This window comes from Neodiprion lecontei, chromosome 4 (genome assembly GCF_021901455.1).
Source record: "Neodiprion lecontei isolate iyNeoLeco1 chromosome 4, iyNeoLeco1.1, whole genome shotgun sequence".
NCBI classification, from domain to species: Eukaryota; Metazoa; Arthropoda; class Insecta; order Hymenoptera; family Diprionidae; genus Neodiprion; species Neodiprion lecontei.
Genome location: NC_060263.1, coordinates 32,248,653 through 32,271,562, shown reverse-complemented (window position 1 = coordinate 32,271,562; position 22,910 = coordinate 32,248,653). Strand labels below are relative to the sequence as shown.

Genomic DNA, 22,910 nt, shown 5'->3' with positions numbered 1-22,910 from the left:
CCTCGAAAAATTTCGACAACTGTTTTTCAAGGCTCATTGTCAACATCCGAGAATCGCTCCAATTTGAAAAGAAAATAATGCAAGATCAGCGGCAGTGAGTTAATAATTTACAGGTATTTTATTTTAAGTTGATCCAGAAGTGATATCCAACTGATAAGAGCAAACCCTTGGTTGATAAAAATGCATTCATTTTTCAATGTCGTATTTAGAAAATCTTTGATTGTGCGCCGCAAACACTTCACACACCCATAAGCTTCTGCAGTAGTCACGCGCCGAGAGAGAGTATAGCGTACTACGAGTGGTACAGACAGAGATCAAGAATCGGTCTTTGAATGACCACATTATCATGGTTGGTATGACTAGGTAGGTGTGTCGCCACTAGAGATCAGTGTGGCCAAGCTAAGAAATCTGATATGCATACATATCAGTGTACGAAAACTGTCAACACTGAGCTATCACCTGCTTTCACCCATGCCCTTCATCAAACTTAATGCCGAGTTCGCAAAATTTGGAACAATCGTAACGAGCCCGTCTGTCCCTGATCGTCACAATTTCTGGTATTCAATAATTATTAGATAGCTTTTATTTTATTTCGCTTTCAGGTTTCACTCGTTTACTTATTTGTGTCATTTATGCTATTTTATGATCAAATTATCTTAGGTTAAATGAGGTTAGAAAACATGCGTTAGTAGGACTTGAGATCTAATGCTCCCATTGAACTTCACTATTACACTAAACTAATAGGTATAATAAACCTGGGGTGCACACTAGCCGAGTCAAAAGAAATAGCTCAAACGGGTATCTCTATCTCTATTACATCGCTCAGGGAATACCTAGGTATGTGTATAACTCAAACAGGTATCTCAATATTTACCTATGCCACTCATGATACAACTATGTACTATGTGCTATATCTCTCAGCACACGTTACTACCACGGCAGCTTATGGATGATACGCGCTACAGTAAAAGGAAAAATTCAGTGAATTTTCACTACCGATTTAAGACAACTTGCAATATATTCTTCTTTCTTACTAAAATGTACATACGTCATGAATACAAGATTTTTTGTTTTGCGAACAGCAGCTAATATTAACTATACAAAACCTTGAATATTTTGGGGATATTGCAAAAAAAATTAATTTACAAATTCTAGTATTTTAATTGAAACTTCGTTGCTCATTGAATCATATTCTCACCCCACCTATATATACTCTTCCGTGTCTCGAAAAATGCAACATACACCACCCAAAGTGAATTACACGAGTATCGTCACATACAAATTTCACGTCACTACTTGGAAAACTTAGATTATTTTATGAATGAAAATGAGAATTTATGTTGAAGTTTATTGTGTGGTCAACATTGAGTGGTCTGTGTAGAATTTCTTGAAACATGGAGCTATGCAAATAGACACTGTAATGTTCCCTTTTTTTCTTATTAAAAGGTGAAAAAATATGCATGGAAGTGTAGACGAAGTATGCGCAGCTTTGGACAAATTCACGCTGCGAAGCTTAGAGTTGATGGAAGAAAAAGTGTCTGTGACGCTGCAGATGGAAGAGATATTAAGGGATGGTCACATTGAATTAGCAAAATCCCGATATATTCGTGGTATGGAAAATATTGGAATGTTGCAAGTACCTACTGAAGCAGGCCAGTTTGAATCACTGTTCAAGGTTCAAACAGAACTGGATGAGGAAAGCATTCCACAGTTTGATGTAATTAATAGGAAACATAATGATGAAGGTAAAGAAATTCCAGATCCAATTAAGTGGTTCGGAGTTCTTGTTCCACAAAATCTACGCAATGCACAAAAACGCTTTCAGGCAACTGCGCAGTTGAGTAGTAAGTGCGGTAATATTCGTACAGAGATTATATCTACCACGGAAAAACTAAACGAATTAAAACGCATTAAAAAAAATATATCCAAATAAGATGAAGAGTTTGTACATTTGTACAGACATTACATTGTAAAGTAATAAATAAACCTGATTACACCAATAACCTGAATAACCAACACCTATTGGTTCCTGCGCTAAACTACTTGAGAAAAATAATAGCTCATCTCAGGAAGTCTACCTATAAGTAAGAAAGTAAAATCGAACCATACAACCAAACATACAAATTAGAATACGTATGCTTCATTATGAATACCGCTCTGTTTTTCATAAAGTATACCTATGTTGATAATCGAAGTAAAAATTTAAACGACGTACGCTACTTAAACTTTGATGGTTCTTAAAATATAGAATAAAAAATTGAGCAATGTGCGTGAATTATGATGTGTGTATGGAATTTCGATGATTCTGCACGATACTAGATGTAATAAATTACAGTACGTAATGTATTAATTTACACATTGCAACAATAAGTAGTAAACAAATATCCGAACAGTCGTGTGGATTAAAGATAATATATCATTTTTGTAATATGATACAAATAATTTCAAGAAACAAAAATTAAATGGAATCATGCCAATAAGATTGTCAATTTATGGTCAGTGATGGTGTCCGGTTGTAATCAAAGCTGGTAATAATGAGCCAACTACTAGAGCCAATAATTCTTTGGATTTGAGTCCTCCCACTGGGACTGATCCACCCTCTGTAGTTGGTAAATGCGAATGGGTAGAACTTCCTCTCACCATTAATTCTGGCAAAACGTGAACAGTAGCTACATAAAGGAATGTCCCTGCACTGAACAACATTGCTAAGCCTGTCGCGTTAACACTGCTTAAGGTTTCTTTGCCCTCCTAAAAATCAAACAATTTGAACTGTTATTATGATTCACATCAAAACAGAATGTATCAAGTTGGCTTACCTTTCCAATGCCAAAGAAGGTAATTAAAGCAAGACAAGGAGCTGCCAAAGAAAATACTAGCAGATGCTTTCGTATCCTTTTCCTATCCACGCCTTCATGTAATAGAAACGACACAAGTCCGAAAGCTGCTGGTGCCTGTAAAAGTAATTTTGCTACATTACAAGCTTCGTTTCATTAAGTAACAAAAGAGTGCAAGCGAAAATAATTGCAGAACTGAATTATTCTGTTTAAAAAGTAGAGAGGACTACATTAAATCAATAAACAGCATAGAAAGAAAAATAGCACAATCCACCAGTTGTAAGGTTGAAAGAAGGTTTGTTTGAATTTACATCACCTGTGAATATGAAAGCAAATGTAAACAGCATAGATACCTTGTGCAACATAATAGCTAGAAAGACGATCATCTCGACATCAGCTTGTGACGTGGTAGCAGCAGCTCCTAATGCAACACCATCGGCTGCGGAATGAACTACTAGACCTAATGTAGCTGTAAGGCTTTTTTCTGTAGGTTTACCACCTTCTCCATTATTTCTGGTTGAACACTGATCCACTAATAGCATGAATATAAAACCTAGTACCAGTGTTATACCTATGAGGCTGTGGAGGTCACCTGAAAAAATAAGATGCACAATAATCAAGTAATAATTACCCTATGCCTCGGATAGAAAACACTTGACAATAGCAAATGAATTTTGTTTTATTCTTATATATATATATTTTTTTTTTTTTTGCCTCAACTGAATATATTCCAAATACAAGACGGGGATATAGAAATTTTTGGCCAGTCTGACGCACTCTCGATCTGACGGTGTCTTACCGCTGCCATGCTGATGGGCTTCGTTACCTCCAGCATTGAATAAAGCTCGCACACCTTCTGGAATAATAACAGCTAAAGCTGTTCCGACAAGTAGGCCTGCTCCCAAAACTGAGACAAGCTGTAATTTATCCTGAAATTGATGAAAATAAAAATAATAAATAATAATGTAGTACGCAATAATGAATGTATGAGAATACTTAAAAATAACGCTGAAACTAGCAGGTAACAGTCAACAGGTAATACAGGTGGAAAGGTTCCAGGGGATGATCTAACGATCAATCTTCGCAGGATTACTTAGGGAACCCTTTTCAATGTATTCTTTGATATTTTATCGTTTGCTCACTCCCTGAAAGCCTTACAGACGTATTATCTGCTAGTTTCAGCATCATTACTTGAAATAAAAATAATCACTGAAGTAATCGATCAATGCTTATATATCCGGACATAAATATTTTGTTTCAGCTGGGCACTAAGTGCAACAGATGTCACAGCGTGAACAGATGACACTTCAAAACGTAAATTATGAAAAGACTACTTAAGCGATTGGAGAGATATTTTACTTACCTCAGATAAGTTGACAACTAGAGGTAAAGATCCGGCCAAATATGAACCGAATAACATTACCAGTGCGAGCATCCAGAGAACCGTACTTTGCTCCATATTTGTACTATTAAAAATTACGTCGATGCCCAATCATACGTTTCGATAATTCCTACCACACCAATATCGAGTTCTATGACTGTTTGCTGATTTATCAAAAGTTATAAATATTGCGACAAGTGTTTTTGCATGCATTTTTTTCTGCTACGTAGCCATATTTGTACTAAATGTAGCACAGAGTGTGACACGCCACTGCAAAACTTTACCGCTCTCTCAACTTGTTCAATCGCCGTTCGCCGTATACACAAAAATACGTCAAAGCACCGACTATATATCCCTGAAGATATTCGTGCCTGGTTGCCTAGTGTCAATTCATTGAACTGATGAAAACCAATCATTTTCATCTGTGGGCCGGCTTTCATAATGTCGTACGAATTTCAATGATTACGATATTTACACCTGTATTCATGGTCCTTCTCATTTCACGTTTCATGAACAAGGAATCCTTGTTCCTCAAGGAAGGACTATGAATACGGGTGTTACTTAACATTTTATCCGAAACTCTGTGCAGAGTGTATAATACACAATTTTCTGCGCGTGTTAATTCAATTTTATCGTTCTCTTTCAATGTACATAGTTTAACATCTGGTAGACAGCCTACACACACGCACAATTATCGTAACACTTCTGTGGACCCGCCGTATGATTGCATGCCTTAGCTCGGTTCATGTCAAACAAGCGGTAGCAGACTACCCGGTAACTTTCAATGTATAGGAAACACAATCCAAGGGACGTATATACGTGAGTTCAGTACTGACTGACTACCGCAAACGCGTTCATACCTATATATAGTATTCATAATAGAAATAAAGTTGTTTCGAGTGCTCACTCTCGTTTTAATAAAATTGGATTGAAAAGCATCTGCCATTTTAGCCTTTACCTCATTTCGTACTATCAAAACTAGCCCTCATTTATTAATGACTGATTGACAGTGAATATTAAATTTTTAACTCCCACTGGCATGTAGAAATAACTACAAGGATATGATTTAAATCAATTATGTATGTAAAATAAGATCTAAATTGGTACAGTATTTTTTAGCTTTTTGATACCTCTTCTAAGGCTGAGATTGAAAGACAATTAATACTGATATTCAACGGCCAATGTTTCAATCTCATATTCGAGAAGTAATGGGGCATATGATCATGTACGTGCATAAAATTGAACATGCATCATTAAAACACTCTTACCTGTTTGATTAGTTATTCAATATGGTACTGCTCAACAATTTCTATGAACAATAACATTTGAATCAATGCCCAAAAAATGATACAACACATGTAATACGAATAATAACTAAACACAGACATTATTTTGTATTTACTTTTTCTCATCTCATTTCATATAAATTGACAAAACTTAAATATATCATTAAGTTTAATAGTAATAATATTATTACATAGAATAAAATTTATCCTTTCCATCTTTTTAACATGTGTTCTTTTTTAGGTTTTAATTATTTATTGTTAATGATAAAAGTGTTTCGCATCATTATCACTGAGAATAAATGCACAAATCTCTTGACTTCGATAATTAAGATTTAGCTTTATCATCTCAAACAGAATATTTTCAATTAGTACTGCCATTAGTTTAGACCTTATTTTTCATTTGTACTGGTATCTGATCAGTAGGCTAATTTTGGTATTTCGTTTCTATTTATTGCTAAACGAATTATAGTTAGCAACCAATCCCCAAAAATAAGTAAAACATACCAGCTGCTTTTGCATATTTGATATCGTGATGAATCAAAAATGCAACACTGAGCATTTGTTTTCTATTATTGATAATTAATCAATTATATTTTGTTTTACCTCAAGAATCACATTAGTTATTCTCAACTGACAAATATATTTTACTCAAATAGCTCAGAATAAACGACTATAGGGATCGTGCATACTAACGAACAAAACAATCCAATTTGCATCAGCATGCTAGTACATGATTGACACAGTGTTTCATCCTATTCTTACAACTGGCAGTAATAAAAACTGGGTGTGTGTACAAAATCACATAAAACTTGACGATATGATTATATAAGTATGCACAATCCACATAATTATCAATCCATTTCCAAAACGTAATATGAAAAAACTTGAGTATATTATACGAATCAGGAAAAACTTTCACATTGTAGTAGACTTAGCATTTAAAAATATTTCATACTGGAATCCACAAAATATTAACTTGATTTTCCTATTTTCAACTTTTCAGCAAGCCTGATCATGTACCTAAAACTCACTGTTCTTATTCATATTGAATACCCCATTTCATCGAACGTGAAAAGATTTTCAATAGAGATATTTTATATAAAAATTAGCATGTGTAATTGTTCAGACCAAGACGACGTTCGTATCTACTTATACTACGTGTAAAATTACATCGTCTCAACGTACTCTTTTCCATCAGACATGTTTTAATTATAATGAACTAATGATGTATTTCTTTAATTCAAGCTTTTGAACATTTATTCCCAGATCAATGGCACCATGGGACATACGAGATAGATGTAAGCAATCCAGCTATTCTGGCTTGTATAGTCAAATATGTGAAAATATTTATTCATTACATTATTCGTATAAATATAGATATGATTTAATTGAACAAATTTAAACTAAGCAGTCTTTCTGAAAATAGAAAATATTTTACGTTTCAACTTTCGTGAAATTCTCACAGTTTACCAATTTTTCTATAAAGACTGACATTGAATCTGAAAACCTAATTCTGAATAAAAATGTAAACAAACATATTTTACCACGCAAACTATCTTGTATGTCTTTGATAGGTACTCTGGTTCAGCAGTATAATTTAATTGATTTTTTGTGTTTATGGTGCTTCCTTTACTGTGATTATTCTTTATTTTCTTCATTTTAATAATCAATCGTAGCACAGATGTATTTATTGATCAATTGATTCAAACTTTTAAGATAGCTAATAGCTTTAGTACCCTCCTGTCCTCATCACTCGCTGCATCTTGTAAATATGTACACTGTTTGGGTTAATAATTAAAGGCTATGATAATTATAATGGGGTCATTAGGGAATAGGGAATTTAGAGGGGCTAATCAGCATACACGATGAACTGTTGGTTATCTACATCAGCGACTTCCACCTGAACAAATTGTGGTTGCTGTAATTGAATCTGTGATACCTGTCTACCGATAGCATTGCGAGATCTGAAAAATAAAATCAAGATTTAATTGGATTTTTTAATAACATTGATTCAGCAACATCTCAATATCAACTACATGCTTTCGGAAATAGATGTATTTCGAACGAAAGTTTTCTATCAATATACGTCTAGCATATAATTGCGTGTCATGACTCTTGTTTGCCTGTTGCATAAATGCTGACAGTCATTTTATTCCAACTAATTTGTACTGGTGATTTGCAATTGCACTATCTTAATGTTATTTGTAATCGCGTTCATAAAATCCAGTAGTATATCACTTGTATTAATTCTGGGTTTACACTACTAAATTTCATACTGTTTTAAGCCAATTTTTCAGTGAAAGATTATTTTCACATAGTTATACTTACTTAGCCTTTGCATGAGTCAGTATGTGAGATTTTAAGTTCGTAGATTGAGCAAATTTTTTGCTACATCCATCGAAAGGGCAAACGTAAGGTCGATCTCCTGTGTGAATTCTAACATGAGTTCGTAGGTTAAAGTCCAAACTGAAGCGTTTTCCACATCCTTCGAAGGTACATTGAAAAGGCTTTTCCCCGGTGTGGACAAGTTGGTGTCTCTTCAACTTGGAGCTCTCAACAAAGGCCTTCCCGCACTCAGCGCATACATGTACCCTGGGGCCATGGGTGTGAAGGTGTTTGCGCATCGCGCTATTGTCACGAAACATCTTCGTACATCCTTTGTGTGGGCAGGCGATAGTACGTTCGACTCCATCTATGCTGGGCGGCTTGCGTACTTTTAATTTGTGGCCTGGGCGTGCGAATTCTGCCAATTGTTTCGGATCAGAAAGATCAAGACCTGGCATACCGTCAGAAACCGAACTACCAGAGTGGTTGAATTTTGCCACAGACTTGCCAGTCATGTATTCTGTGTAGTCTGGATCGGGCTCTGGGTTGGAACCCTCATCTGGAACATCCACCAGGTGAGACGCTAATAGGACACTCCCTTTAACAACAACAAACAAGCAAACCCAAACAAAAGCTATCGTTCTGTTCAAATTTTTGCGTAAGAAACAAGGGAGATGGCCTGACATCCTTTGCATAATTCTTATGTCATTATAATAACTCAATAAAACTTTGCATACATATCTAGACATCCTGATTCCACAATAATTTTTATTATCATCAAATAGTTATATTTTTTCTATCACAACAGTCAAACGAACAGTTGAAATTCTTTGAAAGCTTACAAATTTCTTTTCTTGTTAGTTCTAATTAGAAATGTGCAGGTGAAATGAGCAAGAAAATTTCACCTATCAATGATTAAAATAAACTTTATGACGCTGAAATTGTACACATCTGCAAATTTAGCACTTTGGCATGGCTTGTCAATGCATTTGATTGCAATGACCCAAAAACTATTTCATTTGTAATAAGGAAAATTGAGGTATTTTCATAAAAATGGGAAACTTTTAGTTAAACAATTAAAATGCTTCTCGATTTTTTGAAATCTAATGTATTACATCAAAGAGCCAAATTGACAATGAAAATGGTTGCCAAGTTATGACTTTTTCTTTCCAAGCAAAAAGTTTGTGTATATTTCAATTACTGACATTGTGGCATCATAATGTAATAAAATTGTTTTGTAGTTATTATAAATTCCAAATAAATGACGAAGAAATAAGGTATGTTATTCTTGACGTTTGAGCATACTTTTATCTGTTTTTGCATACTTGGAACTCAATCAACATATTCGTATCGAATAGATTTCGATACAAAGACAAAATTGGCATGCAAGTAGCAATTGTTACAAGCGATTCCACCTTCCATAGTTTCTCCAGTCCATAAGCAAATAGGATTATTTCCAATTGGCGATTTGATTCTGCATAATTGAATGTAATTTTATAACTAAGTCAGTTTAGGAGAAGCGGAATATTTAAAGTTAAAGACAAAAGCTTGAACGCTGGAAATAATAATGCAGATGTTCGACTACGGAAAACTGAGTTGCGTACATGAAGATACAGGCTAGTTTTCGGTTAAGTGTGATTACGAATTCTATGTAAACTTAAGCTTAATTTGGAAATAGTGTGATTCAAATTTAAACCTCTCGGAACGCCAACCCGCAAGGTGTCTTGGGTAAAAGTTAATATGGCTACCAACGTGACGCCCAGTGCACCGCGACATACATGTTAATATAAAATATGTTATTAAGAGGCAAATGAAACTCTATTCCAAATCGAATCTTTGACGCACTAAACATGTAAATGCACGAATCTTAAGACGGAATGTCATCGATACAGTTGAGCATTGTGGGCAGGGGGCATGAGAAAAAAGATTTCACCCGTTTATGGCCTTTGTTCATTTGCCGGATGGCTCCTCCGCCATCATCTCGAAATGGCCGATGCAAGCAAAAGAAGCCATTTTCAAAATATGGCTGCCCCCTGACAGCATAATGGCGTTCCTCCGATCAAAACAAACAACACGGACTGTCAACAAAATCGCCGGTGTTAAAATGTTCGTGAATTTGTCAAGTTTTTTAAATTACACGTGTGGCAGGAACGCGGTATTGATCACAGGAAACCGGAAGTGCGCGACGCGCGTGTGTGCGTCGAAAATTTTCCATGCGTCTGGTCTTTTTTTTACAGGTTCGGGATTATTACTTTCAGAGGATTATTTCAAATGACAGGAATATTCAACAAACTTACCGTCATCGGTTCCCGATGCCCACATCGTAACGGAGAACTCGCCTTCCAGTGTTTTAATCTGCACCTGTTTCTGCTCCCACTTCCTAGCCTTCGTCTCTGTCCCCATGTCTCCAAATATTGTGTGATCCGGGGCTCTAAATCTGGAATTACCGCCCTTACGCGCTTTTTTGGGACCTTTCCTGGAAGGTCCGGGGCTTGATTCAACATAAATATCGTTGTCTGGCACTGGTATTTGATCGTAAACGCTCAGTGGGTCTCCACCAACTATTTCTTCTTGCGTTTGCAATATGATTTCTTCACGCCCTGGCTCAGGCAGAGACTGCAATGCGATCATGGGCTGCCCATCCTCCCCTTCGATCGTCGTTTCTACAGTTTCACAGGGTATTTCCACTGGTATAGTCTCGATTTCGACTTCCTGGATATCTGGTTGAATCTCCACTTCGGTTATTATGTCTGAGGACGCCATATTAATCTCCGCTGACGCCATGTTACTAATCAAAATGGCTGGCTACGGCCGCTCGCAGGGCGGCTCGTCGTATGTCACGTGATCTCCACTCGCTCCCCACTCCCGTCACTTTCTGTTAAAACCGCCATCTAGAGAGGATTTCATCAACTACCCATCTCGTTTTCGCTGGATCTCGTAACGTAATAGTTGGTATTAGTTATCATATCGACGGTATTAGTCGATATTAGAATCAGCTGACGAGTAAACTGAAGAGTTTGTTGGCTCCATCGTTCGTTCACACGTGTTAATGTTTACAATGATATTAAAAACGTCAATATCGGTATGCAAAGTTACTTCGTTATAATCATTATACGACGGCATTAAAATTAAGATAATCTCAATTCTGGTGACATTCTTAAAAGTTTATAATTTGAAACTAATAATGGATCCGCACGAATGTTCGGAAATAATTAGCCGGCATCCTGAGTTAATACTGGTTTCAAACAATCCAGTAACGTGGGAGGGAATGTTAAGCGTCACTGTGAATGCAGCTGAGAAAAGTAAAGTTAGGATCAAACTGACCCTACCAAATTTCCCCGCATTGAATGGGGCTACTCTTAGTTTTGGAAAGAATCCAGAAATTTTATGCCACAGGGATTTCAGCAGGAAATCAAGAATACTGATAGAAAGTGCAGTTACAGTTACTTCATTCTTAAAACAGCTGCAAATATTGATTGTGCGTTTCATATTTAAAATTGCATGTAAAAGTCGTACCTGTCTTATGAGGTTGAAGTTAGTAATGTTACTATGATAATGTAGGCTTAGGAAAAATTGATGCTTCGCATATTTAAGATTGTCTAAAATGTAGTAAACCATAATCAATGAAACCTACTCATATTTTGAAAACTAACTTTAGCCTCGTCCTATTTTATCCTTGTATAAACACGCATATCACTTTCATTTCTTAGGGAGAAGCCTTGCACAGTCACCTTCCTTGTCTGACAAGCATCAACAACCACTCAATTATCTCTGAACTAGAAGCCATGACACATTCCCCGTGCGTGCGTATAAATAAAAATTTAATGCACATCAACTAGAACAAATTTAATCTTACAGCGGGAATCGTGATTTAGTAGTGCACATCTTTCGAAGTTTGAATATGTTTGATATTCTTATAAAGCTTTTGCGTCTTGAAGAAATATTTGAATAACTGATACTTTGAGAAATATTTCAAGTCTAATTCATCAACTTAGAGTCCTTGTTTTATGATTAGATCTTGACTTGATGAATTATTATCAAATGGTTCTATTAAGACATCCCGAATTCAATTACAGGACTTAAGGCTTTCAACGAGTCATGGATTAAATCTCATTGAATTAGTATCAAAAAATATTAGAGTCAGGTTACAACGTGATGCGAAATGTTCAGATACTTGGAAAATCGTTTCTAGTGATCTGGCACAGTTACAAGGATGCGAACTTGTTGTTGGCGCAACAATGAGCTTGCATGACGCAGGAAATAAACTTGATAAGCAAGTAGAATCATTGGAAAATGTTTGGGAACATTTGAAAGATATTGACAGGTATGTTCTACATGTTACAGAATTTAACTGGATCTGAAATTGAACTAAAATACTGTTTATCGTTAACTTTCAGAAATTGTTGGGTAATCGATCCGCTTATACCAATGCCTCATCATATCTATCGAAGAATAAAAATTAACTCATCTTTATCCATTCTGATAAACATTAATCCACTCCAGCCAACCAGTCTTCCAGCTATTAAAATATTGGGTAGTGATTCAGAAGTAGCAAAGTACAGAGAAATAGTGTCAGGAAATTTTGAGGTACATTTACTGAAGAATCTGTAAAATATAAGGGGATTAAGTACAGACTTGTACAAATCTGCAACAAAATTTTCAGTTATGGGATCCGAGCAACAGTCTATCTGAAAATTTACGGATTCTATTAAATTTGGAAGAATTTCCTCAGGCAACACTGACAAAAGATGAGAAGCAATGCGACAGTGGTCTCTTCAATGATGAGGAATGCTGCATTTGTTTTTCACTAGAACTGAATGACAATGAATTACCTGAGAAAGTATGCAACAATAATACGTGTCGGAAGCAGTTTCATACAGCGTGCCTATTGCAGGTGCATGGAAGTACTTCTAAAATAATTTTTGACGCAAACATGTACCCTTATAAACGCCATTACACCTTATTTATAGTTGACGGAGCATTTTTATTCGGAAAAAATTATTTATTTAGTTTGATGGAAATTTTTCTCTGTAGAGCATAAAAGATTTTAACAAAATTATCATCTCGTTTCTTGCAGTGGCTACAAGCAATACCTGGCAATCAAGTGGTATTCAATCAACTGCATGGCGCTTGCCCACATTGCGGGCAAAACATATCGTGTCCTGTAGAATAGGGCATCACACAAATTGTCAATAATTTAAGAGTTTATTACCGTGACACTGACATTACTCGTCAGTTTTTCAACATGTATTCATCCACTTCCCCAATTCCCTTGAAAGTCAATAAGTCAGGTGACTTTCGTTAATATACTATTTTCCTTAAGACTTCAATGGATTATCTATGAAAAATATACTCATCTATATATAAGATAAAATTAATTTATAAGATTTCAATTGATAAACCTAGAGTATGCATCATCAATCAAAAACGTGAAAATTGATAAATTTTAAAGCTGAAATCCATTGAGTAGCAGCTTTATTAAACTCTGGAGTACCACAAATTAGCACTAGAGTAGATTTTGGTGACCGAGATTCTAAGAATCTTGTTACAGTGTTCTCCTCTAAGTGACTGCTCTCTATTCTAACGCCGTTTATTCTTTTAGCGCTATCTGAAATGGTTTGAAAATAAAAAAAATCATAGCAATGGATTAGATTGCTCTACTGGAATTATAACTTGAACAAATATGACATATGTTTGGACCAACCTATTTGGGATAGTTTAATTGTACAAGAAAAGTTCCAATAATGTGATAAGTCACGCAATTCGTTGGCCAAAGGGATGTGAGCATGCGACTTGAATCCGCATATCAAATGTATCCTGCTTTCTTCCAATTCGTCATCGACTATTGATTTTGCAATTGGATACAGGGCTGCTATACCAGTTCCAATACTGAGCATAAGGATTTCTTCAAAGCTGAAAAACAAAATTTACCTCAAGTTGTTGAAGTAGTGAGAAAACTAAAGCTATCAATCAAAAGCCCACCTATTAGGCTGATAACGAAATTCTCCATAAGGGCCTCTAACTTCGATATCTTCGCCAACTTTCATTTGTCCTAAAGATTTGCTAAATTTTCCATTAGAATATATTTTAACTAAGAGAAGTAACGAGTTAGTAGTCCATGATATTGGGGTGTAGGGTCTCGATGAGATTGAGGTACGCAGTATCACATGTTGACCAGGACTTAAAAATAATTGTGTATCTGCATCTTCTAAACCTTGAACAACAGTTTTATTGTTGAGTGACTTTCTTATTCCGTAGTTCGGACAGTCTGCAGACTACGGATTTGTTAAAAATTAATTTTCACCTCCGTAGTTCAATCGGATGAAAATACAATTAGCGCAGGCTTGTTTTAATTCGGAAATGACAAAAGGTTTGTATTTTGTAAGCGATAAAACATTCTTTCGGACAGAAAACCCTGCTTTTGATATCCGTCTTCTCTCCCATTTATCAATCAAATCTCGATGAACGTCATGTATACAAGGATTACACCCGTATCCACAACAGTCTGATTCCAGGGGTGTAACTGGACGCTCATCTTCGCCATCATTGCAACTCATGGCCAAATATAACAATAATGACGATAAGTACTTGTCGCTAACACAATTACGCTTGGCTTGATTTTATCTACGCTTGGTTACATTCGATGAAAGAGATCAAAAATATAAACTAAAAGATCTCACTAGTGAGGTTATGTCGCACCTCGCGTAGCGCGTACAACGAAAACTGTGCGTGAGTATGTTTGGAAAGCGTCACCAGGCAGATCTATAGATACGTAAGTTGAATTTTTGCCAGTACGCGAGCCATTCAGTTTGCACAGCAGGCATTCACCAATACGACCAATCCCTAGAAAAACGTACACATACGTGATTTGTTTGCGATGTGTTTGTCACGTATCTACAACTGCGGAGTATCTACTTTTAGGAATGAGTGTGCTACTTTAGCGCTGTATAATATACTTTACATTGGTTTGGATGACAATCGAAGTAAAGAGATATGACGCGTTCGTTCGCTGATATTAGCATTGACTACCAGTCGATTCGCAGTGCATTGTGCTATTTATTTTTTTTCCAAAAACTGTTCGCGCCGCCCTACGTAACAGAAGGAGGAGATCAAGTAACTACAAATACGGCAACTATAAAATTCACTCTCTATTATTATTAATTGCCCGAAAGCTGATAATTATACGCCACTGACATGCCATCTCGCATGCCATGACGATCAAAGTTCGTAAACCCTGCAATGACGTAAACCCGACAAACAATGTGATCTAGCTTTGCCACTAATCGTCCCAGATATGCCAGAAAATATTTTACTATCGAAAAGTATCTGTATTAAGTCTTCTCTGTCTCTTGTCATCTATGATCAATAATAATAATAATAATATAAAATTCAACATCCATTTGTCTGTCCGTATAATGTCGCTTATAAATTCCAGAACTACCGAACCGATTTTTGTTTCACAATAGGTTTGCACTTTAGGCTTTGTTTAGTTACAACGAAATCAATAGTTTTGGAGATATAACTGCATCTGTAAACCAAGTCAGAACGGGATCACGCAACTTATGCGAACGCTGACTGAACTCTTATTGTTAGAGATAGAGGATAGTTACGTTGGAGAGTTTTCAAGATCTCGATGAGCTCTGCAAAAAAGCCCCCGAAAGTATATAGCTATGTATATCCGTTGACTGAAGTTCAGACAACGCTGTATCTAATAGTTTTGCTACAAGAAGTATTTAAAAATATTGGTGGGGTGAACCGCGACGGACTGCTAATATGGAATAAATGATTGACGCAAATGTTCACCAAGTGGACTTCGATACGCTAGCTAACTGTATGAAGTACAAGTGATCTATTTTAAAAATTTTATCTATAATTATTTTAAATATAGAATCCAGAATAATCACTGACGATATGAACCGCACGTTGATGAGATTTTTTTTTTATTTTCTGTACACTGAGATAATGAAAGAGCATATTTTACTCAAATTCACAGGAAACGAGGGACGCATTAGTGTTTTTGGTAAAAAATATCCATGTCAATTATATTTTTTACTATAAATGTAGCAGATTTTAGTCCGCACACAGTGATTTTCATGATTTTTAGGGTATATTATGCATTTTACGAAGTATATTTTACCGAAAAACCTGATTTGTCCCTCTTTTCCTGCACTTTTGAGTAGAATCTGTTTATTTTCTCCCTCCGCGTACAACTAATACCTTTATTTATTTATTTATATATATATATGTATATATATATATATACTCTAGAACCGGATATGGTATGTGACCTTAACAGAACTGACGTCTAACTACAATCTTTTTTCCACAAGCCTGACTCGAGAGGGAATACCGATCGAATGATATTCGTAATAAATTATACTAATTGACTGATAATATTGAAATTTATCCTATAAACTGTATTAGATACTACTAAGTTATAAATCGATTGCGAAATAAATTTGAACGGCAATTACACAGTATAATACTGGATGCGAATAGATTCAATCTCCAGGGACGAAAATATGAGCGAATGGATCAAAACAATTTACAGGTTTTAGTGAAGCAAAACAGGAATTAATATAGCATAACCTGAAAGAAAATTACCTGTTTCAAAATAAGTCTTATTGTTGAACATTGTTTGGCGGTGGTCGTGGAGGGGATAAAAACCATACGTAGTCTCAATTGTAATTAACATAAGAATGGCAATGCGAATGGTTCAGAAATCAAGGACGTGGGATCTGCGGTTACTTATTCCCCTGCAAATTAGCTCAAGTATATACATGTTTACATTTTTATAAACACTGGCTTATAAGTAACTGTATGTGCGCCGTATTGAATAAACTGCACATATATTGGATTTCTTTTGTGTTCGGCTGGTAGCGATCGTTTATCATTCGTTCAGTCACCAGTGGTATGCAAACGATCAGTAGTGCTTGTTGCTGTAAACGTGTCAGCCACGTTTTCATCTAAACTGTTTAAAATTGGTGATAAAAGTTGTATCTGTAACACAGGTTACTCCAAATTGAGGATAATTTCAAGCTGATCCAATACAGACGGTCCTCCACTGATCGCTGTCCGTAAGGATTCAACATTCAAAGATATGGCGGACACAGAAATTGTGGGTCCTGCCGTAAAAGGGCATCGCCGGTTTTTCGTATTGGGACCTCCAGTGACATTACTAATGTTCTCAAATGCATTGACAGGTTTGAAAATTTAATGTTTTGTTTTCGAAGTTGGTTTCGTTACTTGGTAGGCACGGATGCGATTTGGTCATTCTGTAACCACAGCTTCCGCAATGATTGACGCGGACAAAAAATTGCGATCCTATATCTCACAATTGTGATTGTTTAAATCTTTTCTTACACTCCGCACTTTGTAATCAAGCCTTGATTCGCATAGTATTCTACCTAGGCATTGACACATAACTATATTTTCCGAAAACAACGAACTGTGTCTATGCAAAAAGTCTATATTCCACCGCTTCATACTCCCGTTGACTTGTCACCGAATATCTGCTGAGAATAATCTACGTACAGCAAATAATTCTCTTGTAATTTCGAGAACCTTTCTAAAAATAATTCGATCTAATTTATACAGCAATTGAGAACACAGCTAGCATTTAATATCAATATCAATACGTCGTAGCTTTGCTATCGTTGCGTTGAAAAAAAATTTCAGGCACGTTGCAATCTAGGTGATTATTAAAAACTGTTATCATCCGGGTCCGCGACACTCATCATAATAATACAGCCACAGAAAATATGTGTCTGCTAGGGCAGATGAGACTACCACCACCACTATAGGCATATTTTTGGGCGTGCCGATTTCGAATCCGATATCAGAATCGCTCGGCTCCAGCCAGAACTTGATCAAAATGCCATACCCCAGACATAACTAAAAATCTGGGGGTGATGGAGCAATTCTGAAACCGGATTCAACTTTCGGTTGCCTAAAGACATCGGTATAGGTATTGGTGGTCTAGTCCGCTCGACCAGACACTTTTGTTTCTGTGGCTGTATAATCAGCCTGTCGGACATTGCGCGTTTTGCAGTGCCGGCGTGGTTAACTGACATACCGACGAAAATGCCTTGTATTTTTTTTTACTCGTCTACTGTTTTCGACGTGTCTCCCACGTCGCCTCTGTACAGACTACCGTCTCTATCGCACCTGCTCCGGATTTATACTCCTGGAGCTACAATTAATCGTATTGGTGCATTCTTGTATAACGCTGTTGCGATTGGTTAATTCTTTTTGAATCCAGGTTTCATGATGCGATGGAGTCGTAGCGACTATATTATTTTATGCAATAAAGAAAGTCATCCTCATTAGTCATAGTCCATTGAAGCTTCAGAACTTCGTGCAGTTATCAACCAAATGACCTTATCGCTGGTCTCATTTACCATCGACCATAGCTGATTGTTAATCGTCCGACCTCACTGTCAGCAGTTTGTCTCAGAGCGAATGAAAATCCGTCTACGATAGATGGTGACCAATCACATGCGCCCGGTAGCACCGACTGGCTGCAACCACTCGTGATTAAAAATCACTTTTTGCCGCCGAAACTGGCACTACTATTTGGCAGATTTTCAATCCACCAAAGTTGCTTATATGCAACTTTGATGATTTTTTACTGCGAACAGAAGTTGAATATCCGTCTAATTTTTCTATTTCTCAATGTTTGTAAAAAGATGATAATTTGTGATGTACATAATTGTAATAAAACTTTTCCAATCTGCAACCCAATCGAGTAATATTGCAAGCGTTTTTTCAATGCAAATCTCAAAACAAGCATCAACAAATACTGTTTTTTTTTCGTTGAGGTGTTTCGAGCACGGGGTCACGTGACTGATTTAAAAGCATAGGCTATAAGAATCCATCCCATTATTTCAATTTGATATTTTTTCTAGATGTGATCCTTTTGATGTTAGGAAGTGCGCTCTAGTCAATTGAGACTGATCAATTATCATATGAATTAATATTGCTCAAAGCTTGTGTGGCAGCAAAATAAATAGATGACATAGATGATAGTTGGCACACTAAGATATTCATTCGGTGTTATCGTAAGCTGACCAGAGTGGACTTCGAGCGAAAAATTCCAAGTCAACTCGAAGTTTCAAGAATGAATTATTCCGATTCTCGTAAATACTCTTGTCAGCCACATCCTGCTCGAAACATCGTAAAAGCATGCTGAGTCAATGTTAACCGACCGGATTAAATGTTACTACTTTTTTTGACTATTACCGAAGCCTACGCATCACCGTTGTGAAAATACCGTAGCAACCCACTTCTACATACAATACCGAATACAAATACCCAAAAAAAGGTTTTTTCCTACTCATCAATGATGCCAAGAAATGTATTCCAGTGATTGAGTTACCACTTATTGTAGGAATACTTTTCTTGCCTTTGTTACCGCATAAAGCAAAAAAAGTTCTGGTCATCGTTGTTCGGTTTAGATATCACATGTAGAATCGGCTTTGGTAATTGTAAAAAAAAGTGACATTTTACTCGGTCGGCAAAAGCTGACTATAGCATCATCTTAAGTAGTGACAATTTCTTTCCCTTACCTTATGTTCAAAATTTCATACAATTCCATGATGCCACCTCTGACAAAGGCTGCTTGATATCATGTGATTTATATTTTGTACCATGAAGCATAATGATAAACATTATTTCAATTCACAGGTACAGTCCTGACGGACTTAATAGTATATCGGGCGTGTCTATTTTCACCAAATACAAATCACACGGAGTGCAGTATTCTTCGCACAAATGCGAGTAGTTCTGAAGCAATAGACGTAGAGGCCCAAGTGGAAGCTCATGTAAGCATGATTGTGTTGGCAAAATCTTTGATCGAAAGTGTGCTACCAGCAATACTTTCTCTATTCCTTGGTCCTTGGAGTGATCGAGCTGGAAGGAGGCCGCTTTTCCTATCCGGGTTTGCGGGTGAGCTTTAAGTTTTTCTTTAAACATAGACTGAGTGCATTGTATCTCTGAAAACTATGAGCTAATAGTTATAACATTTGATTGCCAATGTTGCGTCCGCAGGTTTTACCATATTCTACATATCACTCACTTTCATGTGTAATTGGAACATGAATCCTTGGTATTTCTTGATTCCTTCGCTACCGGCATCTGCTTTGGGTGGATTAAGTGCCGTGATAATAGCATCGATGTGTCATATCGCTGACACTTCTGCAGAAAAAGACAGAACTATGCTCTTGGCTTGGCTGCAAGCCTCAGTTTATACTGGAGTTTTATTTGGCATCTTTACTGGACCTCTGATTTTTAAAACCAGTGGTTATACTGCTGTATTTAGTACAGCGGCAATCTGCTGTATGCTGGCACTACTTTACATTTACTTTTTTGTCCAAGAAACAGTACAAGATACCTCTAAGGTCAATATCTTCTCTAATTATCGCTATGTATTATCTAAGGTGTTAGCGTATATTCATATTAAATGTGATGATGCTACCGCAGGAATCGATACGTGGACTGTTCAAAATCTCGTCAGTTCAAGAGCTTGTTTCAAGCGCTGTCGAGAAGCGAGATGGCTTTTTTCGACCGGTCGTCTGGCTTGCAATTTGCATTCTTGCCCTGTCCATAATGGTTCTTGAAGGGGAAGTCAGCATAAGTTTTCTCTTTACAAGAGAGCGACTGGGCTGGGATGTTCAACGTTATTCCTATTTTAGTGGGACAGCTGTTCTATTGAGTATCCCATGTATGATTGTCGGCGTCTCGTTGTTCAGTCGTATTTTAGGTAACTTGAGTCATCATCGTTGTATTACGAGGTTGATCAGAAGAAAGCGAAAAATGATGTGGAAAAAAGAATGAAAATATGGGAGGAACGTTGCACGAATGATTTAATTAAATTATAATTTCAGATTTTCCAGATAGTTTAATAACTGGTATAGCACTCACATCATGCCTGGGTGGTGCACTTACAAAAGCCTTTGCAACAGAAGGTTGGCACATGTATCTCTCGTCGTTTATTGGATTTTTTAATGGAGCAACAGGACCAGTTATGCGATCTACCATATCAAAGTCTGTACCTGCTAAAGATATTGGTGAGTTTCACGATTTCCCAGTTAAGTTACATCATGAGATAGATAAAAATATACGTTTGGAAAAAAGATTAATATCGAGATTTTTAGGTAAAGTATTTTCTCTTACCTCGTCGCTGGAAACATTGAGTCCGTTGGCCGGAGCTCCACTGTACACGCTAATTTATTCTCATTATTTACCACCGATTTATCCATCACCTGTTTTTCTTCTTTCGGCTAGTTTTTTCACACTACTGCTATTCCTGACATTGTGTTTAGCAGTAGTGAACCGAAATTATCGCAATGTAAATTTTGCGCCCTTGGTTGAGGAGGAGTAAAGTCAATGGTTACAATAAATAGTATACTGTGTTACAATTGCGGAAAGTGGGTAATTTCCAACGAGTGTGGAGTTTGCAGCGTGGGCCGCAAAAGTAAGTGCTGCGTTCGCGCGAATACGAGTACAAAGTAGGCAGTAGCCGAGATAGCCGGAGTGTACCCAATTGTGAAGTTCAGGTAAGCGAGTGCGCCAGCGTCGTTTTACCGTACCGTTCAGAAATGGAGCACATTACGCACGCCCGACACGCTTCGAAAATCCACCTTACCTAGCACGTGTTTGAAAAGTTTCACCATTCTTTCATCAATTATTGTGCGTTACATCAAACGCAGTGTGACACAGCATACTTTATATATTGTGTTGATCCATACCGCATTACTATATTATTATATTTACGAACTGTAAAAACGTTGCTACGAATCGAATTATAGAATTTTCTCATTTCAAAACTACCGACGGACTGATTTTGACAGTATTAAACGCACACACATATTATGGTTAATGATCATTTTTATGCGATGAGCGCAAATTTCTAGTCCAGCAAAAATTTGGAGGTAGAGTTCGTTACCTCTGACAGCGGTTCTTTTCGAAATGTTTAGTTCAACCCCCTAGCGATTGCGTTGTCGACTTAACGATAAGTTGATAGAACCAGAAGGGTGAAGTGCTTACGTGCACATATTTTTTGGACTGTAGTAATATCTGAGATGAGTTAGAAGTTCGCGACTGTATTGGTTGTATGATTAAAATTTCGTTGGTTTCGACAGTCAGTGATGACAAGATGCAGTTCATAGAGAATTTACGACGTTTCGGCAGGACCCCGCCTGCCATCATCAGGTTTCTTAAAAAATTAAAAAAAAAAAAAAACAAAAATAATATATGTATATATAAATTTTACAGATATAAATTTAACAATTAACACTTTCAATTACAATTATTATACATAAATGCCTCTAATTAATTATTATTGTTAGGTTGTCATAAGATAATAAAATATTACATCACTGACTGTCGAAACCAACGAAATTTTAATCATGTAGTAATATCGTAAGTTTGGAAAATAGTGCAAACACGGGCAAGGTACAATATTGTTTATGCCCGACTCAGATGTAACGGCTTCGTTTATTGACCTGAAAATCGGGACAAAAGTATAGAGACGAGAATGAAGCCGATAGTCATCTTCTGACGTAATGTACCATTATAATATGCCTGGTTTTCTTTAAGTTTTAATAAACGGCTTTACAAATGTACAATGTAATTACGGCCATTGAAGCAATATGTACTAAGAGAAAAGTCGACATAATGTATAAAAATATGCCGACAGTTCTCAACACGTCAAAATTGAAAAGACTAAAATACTTTTACCACCAAACCTAATTACTTGAACCTGTACTTTGTTCTACCACGTTCGTAGTTAATGTACGCATGTACAAATAATTACGTACCTTGACTTATAGACTGTTTTTTAATGATTTATGCAGTTTTTGTGAAGTTTTCTCACAGCCTTATGTATACTAATTATAGTCCTGAAATTATCCCATGTTTCTTATTTTTTGCACCCCATATCACTTATTTACTGGGCTGTATAATATCGCGAGAGTATCTGATGGCAAAACCGCAACCACGGTTTGTTCAATTGGAGTAGTGGGGGAAGCGGCCCTATTGAGAGAGTCTACTGTAGTTATAGGTGTTTACACAATGTATTATGCC

General features: G+C 36.5%; 6 protein-coding genes across 20 annotated transcripts; 3 read left to right on the top strand and 3 right to left on the bottom strand.

Moving 5' to 3' along the window:
• Positions 1–243: 243 nt before the first annotated feature.
• On the top strand, positions 244–2,647 carry LOC107223395 (coiled-coil domain-containing protein 115). Of its 3 annotated transcripts, XM_046739260.1 has the most exons (3): positions 400–557; positions 661–837; positions 1,447–2,647. In XM_046739260.1, the coding sequence occupies exon 3, from the start codon at positions 1,457–1,459 to the stop codon at positions 1,931–1,933; it is 477 nt and encodes a 158-aa protein (XP_046595216.1). In that variant the 5' UTR covers positions 400–557; positions 661–837; positions 1,447–1,456; the 3' UTR covers positions 1,934–2,647. The 3 variants fall into 3 exon arrangements, with proteins under 3 accessions (XP_046595217.1, XP_046595216.1, XP_015518554.1); XM_046739261.1 differs by lacking the exons at positions 400–557; positions 661–837 and adding an exon at positions 244–363; XM_015663068.2 differs by lacking the exon at positions 661–837 and having other exon boundaries at positions 402–557.
• LOC107223394 (zinc transporter ZIP9) lies at positions 2,321–4,498 on the bottom strand. Its single transcript, XM_015663067.2, has 5 exons — positions 4,198–4,498; positions 3,634–3,763; positions 3,188–3,426; positions 2,817–2,951; positions 2,321–2,748 (listed from the first exon to the last, which is right to left on the bottom strand). Exons 1-5 carry the CDS (start codon positions 4,291–4,293, stop codon positions 2,497–2,499), a joined length of 852 nt encoding a protein of 283 aa, XP_015518553.1. The 5' UTR covers positions 4,294–4,498; the 3' UTR covers positions 2,321–2,496.
• On the bottom strand, positions 4,447–10,610 carry LOC107223389 (transcriptional repressor protein YY1). Of its 3 annotated transcripts, XR_006904225.1 has the most exons (4): positions 10,124–10,610; positions 7,830–8,424; positions 4,867–7,465; positions 4,447–4,637 (listed from the first exon to the last, which is right to left on the bottom strand). XR_006904225.1 is itself a non-coding variant. In XM_015663055.2 (3 exons), the coding sequence occupies exons 1-3, from the start codon at positions 10,608–10,610 to the stop codon at positions 7,351–7,353; spliced, it is 1,197 nt and encodes a 398-aa protein (XP_015518541.1). In that variant the 3' UTR covers positions 4,834–7,350. The 3 variants fall into 3 exon arrangements, 2 of the variants coding, with proteins under 2 accessions (XP_015518541.1, XP_015518543.1); XM_015663055.2 differs by lacking the exon at positions 4,447–4,637 and having other exon boundaries at positions 4,834–7,465; XM_015663057.2 differs by lacking the exon at positions 4,447–4,637 and having other exon boundaries at positions 4,834–7,465; positions 7,830–8,385.
• Positions 10,611–10,774: 164 nt separating this feature from the next.
• On the top strand, positions 10,775–13,473 carry LOC107223391 (E3 ubiquitin-protein ligase FANCL). Of its 5 annotated transcripts, XM_046739253.1 has the most exons (7): positions 11,006–11,128; positions 11,223–11,291; positions 11,537–11,629; positions 11,903–12,150; positions 12,224–12,413; positions 12,490–12,730; positions 12,904–13,473. In XM_046739253.1, exons 1-7 carry the CDS (start codon positions 11,114–11,116, stop codon positions 13,020–13,022), a joined length of 975 nt encoding a protein of 324 aa, XP_046595209.1. In that variant the 5' UTR covers positions 11,006–11,113; the 3' UTR covers positions 13,023–13,473. The 5 variants fall into 5 exon arrangements, with proteins under 5 accessions (XP_046595210.1, XP_046595209.1, XP_046595208.1 ...); XM_046739254.1 differs by lacking the exons at positions 11,006–11,128; positions 11,223–11,291 and adding an exon at positions 10,775–10,908; XM_046739252.1 differs by having other exon boundaries at positions 11,011–11,304; positions 12,490–12,666.
• On the bottom strand, positions 13,013–14,909 carry LOC107223390 (NADH-cytochrome b5 reductase-like). 3 transcript variants are annotated; one of them, XM_046739255.1, is made up of 5 exons: positions 14,788–14,909; positions 14,131–14,669; positions 13,809–14,040; positions 13,531–13,739; positions 13,013–13,434 (listed from the first exon to the last, which is right to left on the bottom strand). In XM_046739255.1, the coding sequence occupies exons 2-5, from the start codon at positions 14,381–14,383 to the stop codon at positions 13,244–13,246; spliced, it is 885 nt and encodes a 294-aa protein (XP_046595211.1). In that variant the 5' UTR covers positions 14,384–14,669; positions 14,788–14,909; the 3' UTR covers positions 13,013–13,243. The 3 variants fall into 3 exon arrangements, with proteins under 3 accessions (XP_046595211.1, XP_015518544.1, XP_046595212.1); XM_015663058.2 differs by lacking the exon at positions 14,788–14,909 and having other exon boundaries at positions 14,131–14,753; XM_046739256.1 differs by lacking the exon at positions 14,788–14,909 and having other exon boundaries at positions 13,013–13,164; positions 14,131–14,753.
• On the top strand, positions 14,579–22,140 carry LOC107223387 (proton-coupled folate transporter). Of its 5 annotated transcripts, none has more exons than XM_015663053.2 (7): positions 14,579–14,598; positions 16,838–17,029; positions 19,512–19,772; positions 19,875–20,224; positions 20,307–20,586; positions 20,711–20,893; positions 20,981–22,140. In XM_015663053.2, the coding sequence occupies exons 2-7, from the start codon at positions 16,927–16,929 to the stop codon at positions 21,205–21,207; spliced, it is 1,404 nt and encodes a 467-aa protein (XP_015518539.1). In that variant the 5' UTR covers positions 14,579–14,598; positions 16,838–16,926; the 3' UTR covers positions 21,208–22,140. The 5 variants fall into 5 exon arrangements, with proteins under 5 accessions (XP_015518539.1, XP_015518540.1, XP_046595205.1 ...); XM_015663054.2 differs by lacking the exon at positions 14,579–14,598 and adding an exon at positions 14,810–14,939; XM_046739249.1 differs by lacking the exon at positions 14,579–14,598 and adding an exon at positions 14,831–14,954.
• The last annotated feature ends 770 nt before the right edge of the window (positions 22,141–22,910 follow it).